This window comes from Podarcis gaigeae (genome assembly GCF_964106915.1).
Source record: "Podarcis gaigeae genome assembly, chromosome: 2".
NCBI lineage: Eukaryota > Metazoa > Chordata > Lepidosauria > Squamata > Lacertidae > Podarcis > Podarcis gaigeae.
The window spans coordinates 1,214,739-1,232,640 of NC_139679.1; the positions used below are offsets into that span (position 1 = coordinate 1,214,739).

The following is a 17,902-nucleotide window of genomic DNA, read 5'->3' on the forward strand; positions in this document are numbered from 1 at the left end:
AGCAGAAGAAAATCTGATCGCAGTTGGGGAAAGTTTAAATGGGTGCTTAATTCCCCCATTGAAATCAAGACACAAACTTCAGGTAGATTGTACCTTTATTCCTCTCCTCTCCCTTGCTTTTAAGGACAGGTTCTCTTATGAGACCTTGAATTCATTCACTCTGGGATTAAAGCAATGTACTGTATACACTTCTTGTTCTGAGTAGAATATTTTTTTAAACACTTTCCCATCCTAGAAAACATAACCTTAAAGTAAAATAAAATAAAATAAGAAAAGAAGGATGCATATTTCTTGCCACTTAAAAGAATTCATATGTCTATCCAGGGATCCACAAAATGTATTTGCCAGATCACTGGAGGGAACCAGCAAACATATCTTGTTTGTCCAGCAAACATATCTTGTTCTTGATTCTGTGCTGGACTTCAGAAATCCAACATGATGCCCAAAATGAGATCCTATCCGTTCTTCCAATACCAGTCAGTATTTGTAGAGCCTGTGGTAGAAAAGGCACTAGACTTATTTCAGCTGTTGTCAGTGACCAAATAAATAAATCACTTGGTTTGGAATTGCCCAGATAATTGGAGGGAATATTTATTGGACTGTATGACTTTCCATCCTTAGGACTGAATCAGAAATATAAGATAGGTTGAAAAACTGCAGTGAACCTGTATTTAGTCAAAGCCATTTGCACTCTTTTAATAAGAGCAGAACATGGCTCTCCTCAGCTGGATGCATTGTGCATTGCTATTCTTAGATTGGAGGAAAAAACCCTTCATGTGTGTAGTTATAAGTATGGGAAAAGAAATTAACTTCTAAAAAATGGCTTTTGTTTTTGGCATTGACTGCACACAGACACAGACACACAGACACAGTTTCAGCTGAGCAGTTTTTCACTTCATTTTGTGGGATGGTGCTCTGTGGGTTAGATCTACTTGCATGTGAAAAGTCTGCATGTTAAGGAGAAAGGCAGACTTGACACCTGCCCGGTGCTTTCTGTGTGTGGTTTGGGGACAGCCATACTATATGCAATTGCCCCTCCTGCAGTCTGATTTGGTGTCCTCGCTGCATATTTGGAGCAGTCTTACAATTGTTAAAAGGGAGAACATCATACCTGTAATTAACTGAGGATGTTACCAATTATTTTAAAATAAATATTTATTAAACTTTTTCAAAAGAAATACATTAAAAAAAAAAAAAACAAAAGTACAAAATACAAAAAAATACAAAAACAGAAAAAATAAAAACACAAAATTTCCATTTACTTATTTTCTTTTAACTTGTTTTCCAGACCTCCTCTTACCTCCCTTTCTTATATTCCAGTTCCAATTATTAACTCAGCAAATTATTAGTTCTCACCATTAATTTTGCTTATTTCAAAATCTTAATTTTTCATATATCTTAAAACATTACAGCTGGAAACTGCTTAATTTCTATCCAGCATCATTCTAGCATTCCTTAATTTTGCAATATTTCTGAAGATAATCTTTAAACTTCTTCCAATCTTCTTCCGCCGGCTCTTTCCCCTGGTCTCGGATTCTGCCGGTCATTTCTGCCGGTCCCATGTAGTCTAGATCAGTGTTTCCCAACCTTGTGCCTCCAGATGTTTTTGGCCTACAACTCCCATCATCCCTGACCACTGGTCTTGCTAGCTAGGGATGATGGGAGTTGTAGGCCAAAAACATCTGGAGGCACAAGGTTGGGAAACACTGGTCTAGATGTTACCAAAATTTTACAAGACATGTTCCGTCAGGTGGCAAAGCTGCTAATAAGGGGAGTAGAAAAATTGATGGCAAAATATAGCTTGAAAATAAATAAATTGAACCTAGATATTAAAAAAAAAACTGGGAACATGTATGTTAATCATAAAGTGCTTAAAATCTGATTTTAATGCTAATGTATTAAAAGTACATCTCTAGTTGAATCCATTTGCCTATAAAATGCAGCACTGAAGAAGGCTTTTAAAATAGCAAATAGGGATGAGGAAATTTTCTTTTGAGGTTAGCATTGTAGATCAGATGTTACAGGCTTTGAGGGGTTAGAATCCATGAGATGTCATCCATGCCGGGTTCATCTACTGAGCCCACCTGGATAACTTTGTAATTCCTATGCCTTCTAAATTTGTTGTAGTAGCATACATGGGGTAGATAGAAATTGGTATTGTGAAGGTATTGTTTTGTAAATATACGACAAAATACCTCCTACTGATACATCCTTCTAAGATTCCCACTTCTATCTTCAAATAACACCCTCTATGGGTACAAAAATCAGGACTGTTCTTTATTTAAGGTTCACAGCATGCAGTGGAGTCAGGCCCCCATGCAATCAGGTTTTGGGATCTACCAGTTCTCAGTCCAAGAGAATCGGAGGCAAATACAGTGGTACCTCACGTTACAGACGCTTCAGGTTACAGACCCCACTAACCCAGAAATAGAACCTCAGGTTAAGAACTATGCTTCAGGATGAGAACAGATTGTGCAGCGGCAGTGGGAGGCCCCATTAGCTTAAGTGGTGTTTAAGGTTAAGAACAGTTTCAGGTTAAGAACGGACCTCCGGAACGAATTAAGTTCTTATCCCGAGTTACCAACGTAGTGTGGTTGAGGACAGCTTTGGGTCTAAATTCCAGAAGCAGCAGCTAATGTTCAGAGCATTTTCTGGCAACTAATGTAGTCTAGGACAGGCAATGAAGACAGTCCCACAGGCAGCAGCAAAAGCCAAGAGGTAGGTAACATAACCCGAGAGGCAGAGGCAAGGGATCAGGTTCTGGAAAAGGACTTGGATCTTAGCCAGGCAAAGTCTTCTCGGCTGAGCTTTCTCTGACAAGTGAGCAGATCCCAGGGTTAGGACTTTCTGGGCTGGGATGGTTGGTTGATGGCACACTAAACTGATTGCTGGGGCCAGTGCAGCAGCTGGGATGGTGCTTTTAACCCTCTTCAAGGTTTGTGTTCAGCACACAGCATGGGTGGCAAAGGTGAGCTCTGGTTTGATACCCCTTTCTACGCCCATCCCTCCAGGGAAAAATATTTCAGATTGTTTGTCTTATTCCCTTCTCTTCCTCATTGGTCACATAAATGCTGGCCTATTAAGTTGGTTCTAGGTGAAGTACAAGAATTGCAGAGTTGGAAGAGACCATGAGGGTCATCTAGGGCAACCTCCTGCAGTGCAGGAATCTTTCCCCCAACTTGGGACTGTAACCCATGACCCTGAGATCAAGTGTCTCATGTTCTATCAACTGAGCTATTCCAGACGTCCCTTTGACTTTCCTTGTGCCCCTAGACATGCCTTCCCAGGTTGTTGTTGTTTAGTCGTTTAGTCGTGTCCGACTCTTTGTGACCCCATGGACCAGAGAACGCCAGGCACCTCTGTCCTCCACGCCTTCCCAGGTACAATTAAAATTTATTTAAGTAAATAATATTTCCCATTCTAGAACCCTCCATCACTCTAATATGCAACATTCCCTCCACTCCCTGTTCTAGGTTATAATAACTCACCTTAATTGCTTCTAGGAAACTCGTTAGCCTTCTGTGAAACAAAATACTGCCAATTGATAGTATGTGAGCAAAATCAACATTTAATAGGAATTGGGCCATTTCATTAGAAAATAAAACCAAGAAATTATTTCTCAATGTTTTTCTTATGCCCTGTATACAAGCCATACTTCCATTATGTGTTTCTGAAGAGACCAGATTTATTTCCAAATCTGGGTCCAAGGAGATGGCTGTCTTCATTGTCCCCATGAACATCACCATCAGAGAAGCATGTGAAACAGGAAAACTGGAATCTTATTCTAACTTAAAAAATCTTCCACACCTTAGTAGGTTGAGAAAAAGACTGCCACCCACCCTTTATGGCATGGGGCCAAGAATGCCTTATAAGTCATATTAACTGCAAGAAGCAGAGCTCATGAAAAGCCTGTTTGGAAAGCGAGTTTTAGGATGAATTATTCCATGCTAATGATTCACTATCCTGATGATCCAAACAGCCCTTAAAATGGTTCTTAAGGGTAAGTGTTAGCAGTTGGCTGTTTGATGTAACCAGGATGGTTAAGGCAGAAATCTGTTTTGCTTTCCAAGTGAGAGTTGTAATTCTCTCCCCATCCCCTCTTAAACAAAGGAAAGGAAATTGAACTTTTAAAGTTACACCAAGCAACCATGCCCAACAGATTATAGTTGTTCTGTTGGTGCAAGGACTTCCCACAACTTTCCCTGCCTCTCCAACAGTCTGGAGCAGATTTGTGGGGGAGCCTGGGGTGTGCGCAAGGAGAGGAGAGGGAGCACAAGAGCCCTCCTGTTGTGCAAGCAGTGCAATTGTGTGAAATGCAACCCGGTGTGTGTGAAGATTCACCACAGCTCCCAAAAACTGGGGCAACCTTCCTTCTAGTCGGGCTGCTACTCAGCTTGGCTTTTCTTGAATTCCTAGAGCATTCAAGATGGTATGCTGTTGTAGAGGAGGAACACATTGCCATTGTTTCCTTTACCTTGAGCAAACTGTGGCATCTTGGTATTGTTGAGAAGTTCCGTTTGGATGCAGAGCACGAGAGGCTTATTGGCCAAGTGCTGTCCCAGAACCACATCTTCCATTAGAAGTTCCGATAACCAGCTTTTTCTGTGCATGTTATCTTTCTCAGATAGAAGGCTAAGCCAATGAAAATTTGTTGCTGGGTGCAGCAGCAGAAGGCTTCCATCATCTGATAACATTATGGAGAGAGACATTTTAATCTTGTATTGTATGGGATTCTGATGTAATTCTTATATTCAAGTGATGTTTAAAATGTATTAAAATACCGGTTTGATAGCCCCAGAGACAGGAGTCCTTTTGCTATCAGATAATTTTTGTGTTAGAGCAATCTTCTGTATCACCTTAAGGACAGAGGGAAAGGTGTGATTAAAACTTATTTCATCTAACTCTCCTGCTGTGAGGTTGATAAAAAACATTAGGAATTCATTCATTTGTCCCTTTTATTATCATTGTTTCTTTTTTTATATGAAATGCCACGATCAGGAGAGCTGGGCGTGGGGAGAATCTATTTTCTGTCAACAGCTGCATCTGTCCTTGATAAACACCATTTGTGGTAAAGGTCATAGGAGCTTGCATATAATTGTTTAAAAATGGCGGTGTGCATTTTGGCTTGATAACGGTATAAAGGGAGATTGATACTGTTGACTTGGCAAGAGCAGTCTGTTATTATCTTCCTAAAAATGAGCAGGTGAAATTATGAACAACAACAAATATCTCACTAAAGAATTTATTGCATGAACGCCCACCTTAGCCGCAATCAAACAGCTGAGCCTCATTGAATTTCTCTGAACAAGCTTACCATACCTGATGAACATAATTATAGCCTAGAATTGTTAAAATAGATCCCCTGGGAAGCATCAGTTTGACAGGCATATCATCGTCGCCTTTGATGTTATTGTTTAGAGAATTTTAACTCTGATATTGCCATGTTTTTCTTAAACACTGTGGAGGTTGAGAGTTGTCAAAGGGCTTGTGAGTGTGTGTTAGATTTTTGTTGTGTAAATAGCCTCTTACCTGATCTCCTACGGCGAGTAAGAATCTGGTGGAGGTGACCACACACAGGTGTGTCGTCCCCCCAGATATGTGAGCAGGAGGCTGGTGTAGAAAATGTCTGTGGGCTACTGATTTTTCTTTGGTGGACTTCTTTCCAAAACTGTATCACTGGGCAGATTAGTCTTAATGTGTTGTTCCCCGGGGGTCCTGTTGAAAAAATGTGACTGCTTTCCTGCATACTCCTTCAGAACTCCAGCCAGAGTGACCTGTTCTGCCTTAGCAGCTGAGGCAGGGGGCAGGGAGAGAGTGATGGGGAAGAAAGCCTGGGTCCTTCTCACCACCAGCATGCAGACTTCAGCCACTGATGCCGAGGGAAGTTGGACCTCAACAGAAGAATGAGGTCTTCAGCACGTCTGTTTATAGGCGGCATCTCATAGAAGGACTTCTGTGGGTGGTATTGTTTTAGTATATAGAATTAAACAAATAATGAGAGAATACTAGATGACACACTGAAATAATGTAGCATCTATTGGATGCATAGTATTGGATGCACAATTAGAAAAAATGCCTGAGATATTGAAGAGTTGCTGATAGCTGAGCTAGATCTACAAATACCCTGGGCTTGGTAGTAGCTTCCTCTTCTGCTCATGTTTCAGAAGGGATATTTTGCTGGCTGCATTGGACTGTTAGCAGTGTTTGCTTTGTCCCAAACATCCCATTGGGTGGGAATTCTGTGTGCCGGAAAAAACAGAATTGTCCACAGGAAGGCAGTCAGGTGAGAGTTGAACTCCTCCTCCTTAGATAGCAGGGTTGGCAAACACGACCCATTTCTCAAAGAGGACCTGCTCTTCCAAATGGCAGCAGGGCTCTAGAGTGGTTCCTGCTGAACGGGGCTGCACGGCAACCAGCTTGGCTGCCTCGAGACAAACCAAGAAGTCATTAGCCCCGGTAACAGCTGCCCTTTCCCTGAGTTTGCTGCATTGCTTGCTCTTGCAAGTGTTTGCTCCTCTCCTCTGACTCTCCTGCTATGTTAAGTGGGAGGCAAATCAAACCACATGGCTCAGCTGTGAGCTAGGGACTCAACCTCATCTCTTCTGCCTTCCTCCCTGCCCAAGTATAGAGGGGTGATGCTTCTGAGAGGCTGCAACCCTGCATTCCTCATTTGCTGTGCTAGATAACATCAGCATCCTGTGTCCAGGCCCATGAAGTCACCGGGCTGGAAGGCAACGGCTGGGGCTGCCCTGGGAGGTCTCCACGGCCCTGCGGTTGCCTGGCATGATTCTCAGTGGGCCTCTTTTCTCCCCATGGCTGCCTTAGATTTCTACTTTGACCAATAGGTAATGTTGATTTGACATCCCTGCTCCCCCGTTTCCGATGTAGATCTTCTTCCTTGCTTGTTTCTGATAAGATCTTCCTTCCCCCCCTTTTCCCTGGCAGGAAGAGGGTGCCATTTGGTGGTTCAACTCAGGTGTCCAAATGTCTTGGGCTGACCCTGGGTAAAGGCTGATGGGAGAACAGGGAGGCAAGGGAGGAAGACACTGCTCTGATCATTCCCCAGGGACTCTTGCTTCTTCTGCCCTTCCCATTCTGCCTTCTGATTTAAGGCAGCTGCGGGTGAGGACAGCGCTGGAGCTGAGGATGTCCAGAATCCTAGAATCGTTGAACAGTAGAGATGGGACCCCGAGAGTCGTCGTCCATCCCCCTTCAATGCAGGAACCGAGGACAGGTCACAAGTTAGAACTGGAGGTCACCTCAGGAGAGCTTGGGGCATGGATGGCTCTGGGTGAAACATCCATAATTTCTGCAACCCATGGCAGGCTGCACCAGAGTAACCTGCCAGCCCCAGGCCCTCTGCAGCTTGGTGCAAAGGGGAATCAAACCCAGGGACCTGACTCTGCCCTGGCTGGGTTAATCTGGTTCTCTCTTAAGCTTCTCTTGTGTGGAAAAATATCCAACATGTAATTCAAATTTGCTGCAGTGAAGCAGCAGGTGGCTCCTCAGTCCTTGCTCACGTGAGCTGCCTGAATTGGCACATAGCTACTAAGTGTCTCCCCTCTCCTGCCTTCAAAATAACTGTTCTTAGTCAATCCAAAATATCACAGAGGCATTTGGCTTCTACGCAGGTGCTGCTGATCTGCATAAACACTTTTCACTGCAGGAAAGCAAACAGGGAGTGATTCCAGACTCCACTTCTAGAATAGATGGTTGTAAACTCCAACTCAGAAACCTCCATTCATCTTTTGGGACAGTAGCATGTTTTGTATTTTCAGTCTTCTGCATATTCTTCCATTTCTACAGCTTATGCTGTAGTAACATCTTCTCAACTCCCTTGCAGGTCACAAGCATCAGGGTGAAATTTTAAGATGGCCGGGGAGGAAAAATTGGAGGCCCTGTGGTGTTCTGATCCTCCTGTGCTGTGATCCCCTTTTGAGGGTTGCATACAGTGTTGGGCAGATGATAAAACACAGTTCTGTCCACTTTTGTAGTTTATGAAAGGCTGGCAAGAGTGAACAGGGCTACAGCTGTTTTGCTGTAGTGATTACCCTGTTTCTGAAAGGAATCTTCTACAGCACAATCCTGGGCATCTCTACATGAAAGCCAGTCCCCTTAAGTTCAGTGGGGCTTCCTGCCAGCTAACTGTGTATAGCAGACTTTGCCAACTGAGTGTCCTGCACTAGAAGTTTCATCAGCCCCAGTGAGCGCTACCCTCAGCCCAGGAGCTCCTCACGTGGAGGTGGCTTGGATCTGTCCCTCTCAGTTCCGCAGCTGGGTGGTTCTATCTAGGCACAGAGCCCCTGTGGAATCTGTTTCCTGTGTTCTGCTCTTGGCTCCTCTTAGCCACACATTGCATAGATGTGCAGTGGCAGAGCACATCCTGTGCATGGTAGAGGTCCCAGATTCAACCTTTGGAGAGCAACTGCCAATCAGTGTGGTCTTCCCTAGCTTGGTGCCCTCCAGATGTTGGAGTACAGCTTCTCTGGTGAGTGAAGTTAGGAGCAGTAGTCCAGAACACCAACCAGGTCAAAAAGGCTGTATAGAATTGCAGTCCTAAGTCTAGGTAGAGGCAGTGTAGTGCACTGGTTGGAGTGTTGGGCTTGAAGCTGGGAAATCTGGGTTAAAATCCCCAGGGCTGGCCCACCCATGAGGCAAGGTGAGGCTACTGCCTCAGGCAGAGGATCCACCAGGGCAGCAGATCTGAATGCTGTTCTTCCTTCCCCCTGGTTCCTGATGTAGATCTTCCCTCATCCCTTCTTCCCTGGCACCATTTTGGGGTCTGCCTCAAAATCCCTACAAAAGCCCTTCAAATCCCTACTCATTGGGTGACCATGGGCCAATCACCCTCTCTCAGGCTATAATCCAACTCCACTGGCTTGCTGTGAGAATAATCTTACACACTGACCTGAGCTCCTTGAAGGAGCAGCAGGATACAAATGTGAACCAGGTTTCTACAGCTAACACAGTGACAGTGTAGTAATTTTGAAGTGGTAAAAAAAACTGATTTAAGGTCTAATGTTTTACAATTTTTTATGTGCTGTAAGCAGCCCAGAGTGGCTGGGGAAGCCCAGCCAGATGGACGGGGTATAAACATCATCATCATCAAGGTATACTTAGAAAAATGCAGAAGCCAATGCAGTATCCAAACCCCCCTTCACCATTGCTTTTGTGCTCCCAAGAAAAGTAGAGTTTCTTGAGAAGTTTTGCCATTTGCACAGTGGATTGCTTCTGAAACATACAGTGAAATAGGTATGTGTCTCTGCTGTTCAAAAGGAGGGAGCATCTCCAAGGGCGGAATGAAGCTCTTTCAGTCTCGCTTTTGTATCTTCGTCATATCTGCTAACAAAGGTTGAACACCATTGGGTGGAAAGACAAAAGAAAATCAACACAAACTAGGGATGTCATCAGGACAAGACAATTTGTGCTTAAGTGTAAACTATGTGCAAACTTTAAAAACACAACAAATTGTCAGAACTCAGCAACTTAGGCAGAACTTGATCAATTGCTGCCCTGGGGTCCTTTTGGATATAAATTGAATGATGATGATGATATACCGGTAGTTAAATTGTACCGTTATTAACTGGACACAGGAGCCTTGTACACTAGAATCATAGAGTTGGAAGAGACCACAAGGGCCATCAAGTCCAACCCCCTGCCAAGCAGGAAACACCATCAGAGCACTCCTGACACATGGTTGTCAAGCCTCTGCTTAAAGACCTCCAAAGAAGGAGACTCCACCACACTCCTTGGCAGCAAATCCCACTGTCAAACATTGTAGTTTGGATCCATTGCTCCGTGTCCGCTTCTCTGGAGCAGCAGAAAACAAACTTTCTCCCTCCTCTATGTGACATCCTTTTATATATTTGAACATGGCTATCATATCACCCCTTAACCTCCTCTTCTCCAGGCTAAACATGCCCAGCTCCCTTAGCCGTTCCTCATAAGGCATCGTTTCCAGGCCTTTGACCATTTTCGTTGCCCTCCTCTGGACACGTTCCAGTTTGTCAGTGTCCTTCTTGAACTGTGGTGCCCAGAACCGGACACAGTGCTCCAGGTGAGGTCTGACCAGAGCAGAATACAGTGGCACTATTACTTCCCTTGATCTAGATGCTAACAGTGTTGTAATACACACTGAGATGGTAAACCACTTCTCTGGGCTCTACCCCTTTTGGACAGCAGGTGGGAGCTTTCATGACTTTCTGTTGCCTTGCCTTAGTCTCAAATTGCTCTCTTGTCCACAGGCTACATCCAGAAGATTAAATCTGGGGAAGACTTTGAATCCTTAGCATCACAGTTCAGTGACTGCAGCTCAGCCAAGGCAGGAGGAGACCTGGGTGCTTTTGGAAGGGGTGAGTAGAGCAAGAGTTTCACATGGTGCATTGTGTGAACTGCCCTGAGATACTACTATGAAACTTAATCAGTCAACAAATGATAAATACCACTCCCCAAGCAGAGGGAGCTGTTAAAAGGAGGACTGCAAGCCTGCCCCTCTCTGATGAGAGGTTTCTTTCTGCACACACCTTACAAGAAGTGGAGTTACTTCAGACACCAAGCCAGTTGGATGCCTTGGAATACAGTGAATCATGAAGTCAGTGATGGTGCTTCAAATCACTCACGTTGTACGCAAGCACTGGGTTATTGGCTCTCCGGTTTGAAGAGGCACACACTGATTGAAAATAGCTCTGTGCTGAGCCTCAGCCGCCTTGGCTAATAACAGTGCAGACCTTGCTGGACAGATGGTGCATTAGGAATCAGGTTCCCCAGCACAATTGATGTGGCCTCGATAATAACACTGTAGATAGAAAGGCCTGCTCCCCCCCCCCCTTGTATGAAATGTGAGGGCCCTCAGCCACTAGGGAGGAGGCAGCCTCAGTCCTGAGAGTCCTGGCACGCTGACAGGGAGAGACTCTCCTCAGCACCAACCACAACTCTTTTATATCCTTCAGGGCTACTGTTGTTGAGGGCCACATGCCCATGGCAGGGACTTCACACCGATGTTGTGCAGAGCTGATGATGAGCAGAGACAAAAGTGTTCTGGATTAACACATCTGGAATAAAGATTGCCCTCTTTCAACTGTCAATTTTGATTTGAATTCCCAATCCTATGCTGGCCTACTTAGAAGTAAATCCTTCTGAGTTTGTTGGGACTACTTTCAAACAAACATACAGGGGTTTTTTATATTTTTCCTACAACAGACGAATACATCCATTGCCATGGAATACAAGTGAAAGTAATTCCTAAGTGAGAGTAATTCTGACCCTCGTGTGCTGCCCCCACCCACAAGCACATGGCAGAAGTCTCTCAAGTTGTTCTTAAAATTACTGGGGGACAGTGATATACTGCCCCTTCCAATTGTTCTGAAGTTGTATTGCTGGAGGCACATTTTAAAAGCCACACCTTGGCCCATAGCTTCCCACTCCCTGTCTGTTTTTCCACTGCTGTGGTTGTCCTGCGCCATGGCTGGCTTTGCCTTCTTAGGCTCTCCAGTCTGACTTGCTAAGGGTTCCCCCTTACCTTGGGGGAAATGCTGCCACTCTCTTTGGCTTGAGTGTCCTCAGAGTAGTTAGCTCTGCCTGCCTGCTGGAAGCCAACCTTGGACACGGTTAGGCTGTTTACATCCTCCTCTTGCCTGTGCTTGACTTGCTGTGACTATAACAAAGAGAAATGCGCAGAGAGGGCACTGTGGTGCTGTGTGCGCATGCTGCTCCAAGTCTCTTATCTGGACTGTGTTGTGGTCATGCTGTGTTGCTGTGCTCTTGAAAGGAATTTGGAGCAGTTTCAGAAGAGAAGGATCCTCGTTAAGTGAACTGGGGTCTCTGGCCTCAAACAAGCCGCTCACAGAAGTTCTTTTGCTATTATTGTGGTGTTCCAGGGCATTGTAGGCTGAGCACTGCATCGTCTGCCCTCTTGCTCCCCAAAGGATCTCAGGGAATTGACTGGTCTTTCCCATCTGTTACAACTTAAGGCCTTTCTCTACTTTGTTCCATATGATTAAGCTTTCTGTCTACAGAATCACACCAGCCCAGGCATGGCTTCTTTCCTTCAGCAGGCTTCCGCTGTGTGTTTTGTATTAAAGGATACCTGCTCTTTAACGATTTTGCCACGTGGAGGTTGTTCCTCCTCTGTATCGCGCCTCCCTGCTGTCTTATACATTTCATTGATCATCTGCCTTTGACCCAGCATCATAGAGCTGGAAGGGATACTATGGGCTATCTAACTTCGCCCCTAGGCATGTGGCCTAAGGCTGCTGGGTCCTGCATTTGTGTGGTTTCATCCTGAAACTGAAGAAATGAGATATCCTCGGTGGGCTGCTTCTGCTATTTCCCCAAGTTCTTCAAGTTTGCCAAAAGAAGCTTGGGGGAAACGAAGTAGTGCCCAGAGGTGACTGGGCAGCTTCTTCAATGCCTTGCACACCTCTCCTGTCTTTCATGTTTAATACTGCCTATTTTCAGACCTGAGTATGCCATGGATTGTATCCCATGGTGCTGACAAAAGGCACTTTAATTCACTGGAGCAGGAAGACCCCACCCCCACCCCCTGGAGCCCTCCAAAGAGCCTCACAGGTCTCTTAACCATCAATGTGCCTCCAGTCCGCACATGCACCTCCCCTTAGGCTTCACACTAAAAGGGGCTGTAGCTCAGGAAGAGGGTACGTTGTTTCTAGGGGGACGTCCCTCCCCCACCCCGGCAACCTGCAGCATCTTCCATGAGAAAGGACCACAGGGAGCAGGAATGGGATGTACAGAGCCAGGTAGACCAAGAGTTGGATTACACTGGATAAGTGAGAGGGATTTAGGATTAAAGAGCAACACCGGGGACTATTGAAAGTGATGTAGACAGTGGACCTCATCTATCTATCTATGGAGCTTTTGAGTTCGTATCTTGAAACTGTCCTGCTACTTTTTAAACTTGAAAGATAAGGCTCTGAGAGTCTCAGTGAGCAAGACGAGCCTGTCCACAGGGTCGCTTGTACTCAAGGGGCAACTGAACCACCAACACAATAAAATAAATTGTATGAAATTTGTTTTGTGTGGCTGTGCATTATTTTGGGGAGTGAGTCCCCAGATTTCAGCTGATTCTCCAAGGGGTCCAGGACCCCCACTGATTTCAGAAGGGTGAGTCAGCAGACCTTGGCATTCTCCCAGTGATGGCTTTTCAGGAGCACAGCAGGGTGTAAAAGTGTCTCCACAGCAAGTGACCAAGTGACCTGGATAGTCACTTCGCACAGCACACCCTCAGAGCGGGAGGGTGGGTTTCTGTCGGGAGCCTGATGGGAGACGGGTGACAAGTTATGAGGCCCCTCTGGCCCTGTGTGTTACCAGTGTCATTTGTGGAAGCACTTCAAGGCCAAGAGGCTGTTTCAGACTCTCTCAGCCCCATTTTGGGAACTGTAACTTTGATGAAGTGGGAGAAGCGTTCTCTGGCTTTTGACAAAGTTGAAAGAAAAATGCCCAGCTCCAAGACTTCGGTGGTCATGGAAAGGAGTCCATCTTTGAATAGTGCCAATTTACTGGTGGGTGGGGGGAGCCCCTGGCTTCACCCAGGATACATTTATATAGCCAAAGCTCTTGTGGGCATCTCCCAATGCCATAATCCCTAATAGGGTTGAAAAATGCCTTTGAAAATCTGGATGTATGGCAGCCCACGTTGCTAAAAAAAGCATTTTTTGTGATTTTTGTCTAAAACCTTCAACAACATCTTTTCTGCCTTGCCTGTCTAGCATTAGTTTGTGTTTGTTTAGCTGCTAGCCAAGGCACTGCTAACTTTATCTAGCCAAAACTTCTTGTCAGGAATCCGAAGTCTTGATTTGCATGGAGACACTGTTTTATGTGCTCTTTATCTTCATTTCCATGAAGTGCGCTGTTTTGACGACAAATGGCAAGAATTTATTCCTCAGTCAAATATTTCCTGTTTTTTTAAAAAGAAAAAGAAAAAAAGGATGGTTACTAATATTGGCACATTATGGATTGGGAAGTAATGAAACAACCATTAATCTTGGGCTGCTGGTGACGGGTTGTTTGGTCTCCTTTAGGAACTCAGCTCAGGCATAATCCTGGGTGACTTACAGAGGGAGATGCTTTTAGATATGCAGCGAAGCTGCTGGAGTCCCTTTTGTCCACTGGGTGGCACTAATGGCACAAGCAGCTGGTCTGCTCTTCCCAGGCAACACTGCCAGTCCCCTTCTCCTTATGCATTTTGGGGGGCTGCAAACCATAATTTATGAGAGCTATGAATTCTGGTTACGTTTAGAGATAGAACGGCTCAAGCATTCCAATTTATCTTCTTCAAAAAATATTCCAGGTAATTGACGTTTCCTCTTTTGGCTTTATTAAAGCCCAGGCTGGGAGGCTAAACCTGTTTTTCCTCATTCTGAAATGAAGATTTCTTGGCTTGAGAGAGAAATTGGCTTTTAAAAAGATCAAGTTGGGGAAGGGTTGGAATGGGGCAGAGGAATGTACATTCTTAGAGGCAAATGGAATCTCTCTCTCTCTCTCTCTCTCTCTCTCTCTCTCTCTCTCTCTCACACACACACACACACACACACACACACACACACCAGACTTGTTTGTCCATAGATATGCAGCAGCACCCTGGAAGCATTCTAAGGACCACCTCCTTGCCAGCCAACCATGATCCCCCATGTCTTGCACTTGGGCTCCACCCTCCCCACCTGTTAGAGGAGCACCACTTCTTCCTGACAATTCTTTTGCATCCTCTGGCTATGCTACTTCATTTCTCGGTGCCACCAGCAGTCTGAGACCCCAGCCTGGCACCATAGCTTTTCCATAAGCCTTTTGCTGGTAAAACATCTTCTAACTGCACTTGTGGAAGACAATGGGCGGAAGCTGTAATGACTAATCCTGGAAGAGGAAGTTCAGAGCTGCAGCCGGAAGAAAAGGCTGTGGATTTAAAGCCTAAAGTAAAGTATATAAATTGCACCCAGCCGCCTCAGAGGCGTGATGCGTCCGCAATGCATGGCCCTGTGCAGAGCCTGCAAAGAGATTAGTATATCACCCAAATGTCTTCCATCTCAAAAAGAAAAAAAGAGAGGCAAACAAGAAAAAAGCCCTTCAAAGATTCATCTGTCAGATGGTCATTAAGCTTTCTGTGCCCATCTCATTCCTTCCGCAGTGGACTTACAAGGGTCGTAAACTTACATGAGATTTACTTGGCCTTTTCTCACCTGATCCCTGTCATGTTGGGCATCTCATAGAATCATAGAATCATAGAGTTGGAGGAGACCACAAGGGCCATCGAGTCCAACGCCCTGCCAAGCAGGAAACACCATCAGAGCACTCCTGACATATGGTTGTCAAGCCTCTGCTTAAAGACCTCCAAAGAAGGAGACTCCACCACACTCCTTGGCAGCAAATTCCACTGTCAAACAGCTCTTACTGTCAGGAAGTTCTTCCTAATGCTTAGGTGGAATCTTCTTTCTTGTAGTTTGGATCCATTGCTCCGTGTCCGCTTCTCTGGAGCAGCAGAAAACAACCTTTCTCCCTCCTCTATGTGACATCCTTTTATATATTTGAACATGGCTATCATATCACCCCTTAACCTCCTCTTCTCCAGGCTAAACATGCCCAGCTCCCTTAGCCGTTCCTCATAAGGCATCGTTTCCAGGCCTTTGACCATTTTGGTTGCCTTCCTCTGGACACGTTCCAGTTTGTCAGTGTCCTTCTTGAACTGTGGTGCCCAGAACTGGACACAGTACTCCAGGTGAGGTCTGACCAGAGCAGAAGACAGTGGCACTATTACTTCCCTTGATCTAGATGCTATACTCCTATTGATGCAGCCCAGAATTGCATTGGCTTTTTTAGCTGCCGCATCACACTGTTGGCTCATGTCAAGTTTGTGGTCAACCAAGACTCCTAGATCCTTTTCACATGTACTGCTCTCAAGCCAGGTGTCACCCATCTTGTATTTGTGCCTCTCATTTTTTTTGCCCAAGTGCAATACTTTACATTTCTCCGTGTTAAAATTCATCTTGTTTGTTTTGGCCCAGTTCTCTAATCTGTCAAGGTCGTTTTGAAGTCTGATCCTGTCCTCTGGGGTGTTAGCCACCCCTCCCAGTTTGGTGTCATCTGCAAATTTGATCAGGATGCCCTTGAGTCCATCATCCAAGTCGTTGATAAAGATGTTGAATAAGACCGGGCCCAAGACAGAACCCTGTGGCACCCCACTAGTCACTCTTCTCCAGGATGAAGAGGAACCATTGATGAGCACCCTTTGGCTTCGGTCAGTCAGCCAGTTACAAATCCACTGAGTAGTAGCATAGTCAAGACCGCATTTTACCAGCTTCTTTACAAGAATATCATGGGGCACCTTGTCAAATGCCTTGCTGAAATCAAGGTAGGCTACATCCACTGCATCCCCTTCATCTACCAGGCTTGTAATTCTGTCAAAAAACAAGATCAGGTTCGTCTGACATGACTTATTTTTCAGAAATCCATGCTGACTATTGGTGATCACAGCATTCCATTCTAGGTGCTCACAGACTGTTTGCTTAATGATCTGCTCCAGAATCTTCCCTGGTAGAATCTTCACTCAAAACAGCAAGTGTTTGTGAAGGCTGTTGGTGCTGGGATCAGGCAACAGAACATCCTCCTCCCTGCCCTCTCCTTCCTCTTGACTCTGGGCATGCAAGTCTGCTGTGAGCGGTGCCCTTTTCTGTAGTTAAAAGCCTCATTGTTCTGAGCTGGGAGCCGCAGACTTCTGGACCGCCTTAAATTGGATGCAGAAGACGCTTGCTCTTCTGGTCTTCTGCATCAGCTTGGGAGCTGGCTTTCTTACCCAAGCATTTCTTGAGCTGCTGCTGTAAAATGAACTCCCTGGCATCTGGGTTGCTGCAGGGCAGCATTTGCAGAAGTTGGGTCCAAAAAGCAGGCCTGGTGCCTGATCTGGGGCTGTTCACAGAGAGGCCTACAAAAGAAATTGGACAGGGAGGAGCAGTTGTCAAGGAGGGTGGAAGCACAGAGCAAGAGCCATTTGAGGGAATGGTTAGTCCTGCGACTATCCTGGGACCACTCTTGGCCCTCCTTCCTTTTTTCTGCTGTCAAATGGGGACCAATGGGGGTCTGGGCAAGCAGGAGAATCTCAAGTAAGATCATTTCTCCCTGAAATCCATTGAACAGCTGTCATGACTATGTCCAGGGCATCCAGTTTCCAAGGGCACTTGAGCAGAGTGACATTCTGACTCAAATGCTCCATCTGTACAGCAGAGGGGCACCCTCTTCCAGGCTGCTGTTGCAACCTAGTGGTTTGAGTCAACCCTGTGCAAGGAGCTGTACAGGGTTAAGAGTCCTTTGTCTAGAGCGCTTGTTGCACAACACAGGGGTGTGTGAGAGGGAGGAGGGGGGAGGCATGGCCTACAAGAGGTACATCTGGCACCTTGTCCAGGTTTTGTCATATGTTGACGACTCACCTCTTTACCCTTTCCTTTGATGCTTGAGATAAGTATTTTTGAGACCCACCCTGTTCTTGTGATTGCAGTTTGTTTCCAACTCTTAGTAATGTTTTATATGCTTGCGACCCTCCTGGGACGTTATGGTGAAGGGCTGGTAATAAATCAAATGGTTGATTTTTATATATAAATGTTGCTGAATGAGGTGGTAGGATAAGCTGTGGAAGGGGAGGGGGTAAATCAATTTTTAAGATCCTCTCCTATTAAAACAAAAACAAAAAAACACACCTCTGCAGCTAATTGGCACAACAGGAAGAAGATGAGATTAGAAGCTTCTTACCTGATGTACTAGCTTTCTACTTGTAGGAAGCCTTGTTCATTGGCAAGTTTTTATGCAAGGAGAGCATTCAAACATAGAATCCCCCACCTGCCATCCCATTTGGTGCACTCCATCCTGACCCATTATCTCCCCCTCATTTTGCTCTCTTTGTGGA

The 17,902-nt window shown here is 45.3% G+C and overlaps 2 protein-coding genes across 4 annotated transcripts in view; both read left to right on the top strand.

Annotated features, from left to right (window-relative positions):
* Positions 1-17,902, top strand: part of LOC310840067 (uncharacterized protein) — a 437,006-nt gene that overhangs the window by 274,933 nt on the left and 144,171 nt on the right. The window lies entirely within an intron of this gene.
* The window catches only part of PIN1 (peptidylprolyl cis/trans isomerase, NIMA-interacting 1), a 39,738-nt gene that overhangs the window by 19,609 nt on the left and 2,227 nt on the right, over positions 1-17,902 (top strand). For both annotated transcript variants that reach the window (XM_083729283.1, XM_083729284.1), the window contains exon 3: positions 10,245-10,352. In XM_083729283.1, the coding sequence (XP_083585409.1) occupies positions 10,245-10,352 (108 nt within the window). The remainder of the gene's footprint in view (positions 1-10,244; positions 10,353-17,902) is intronic.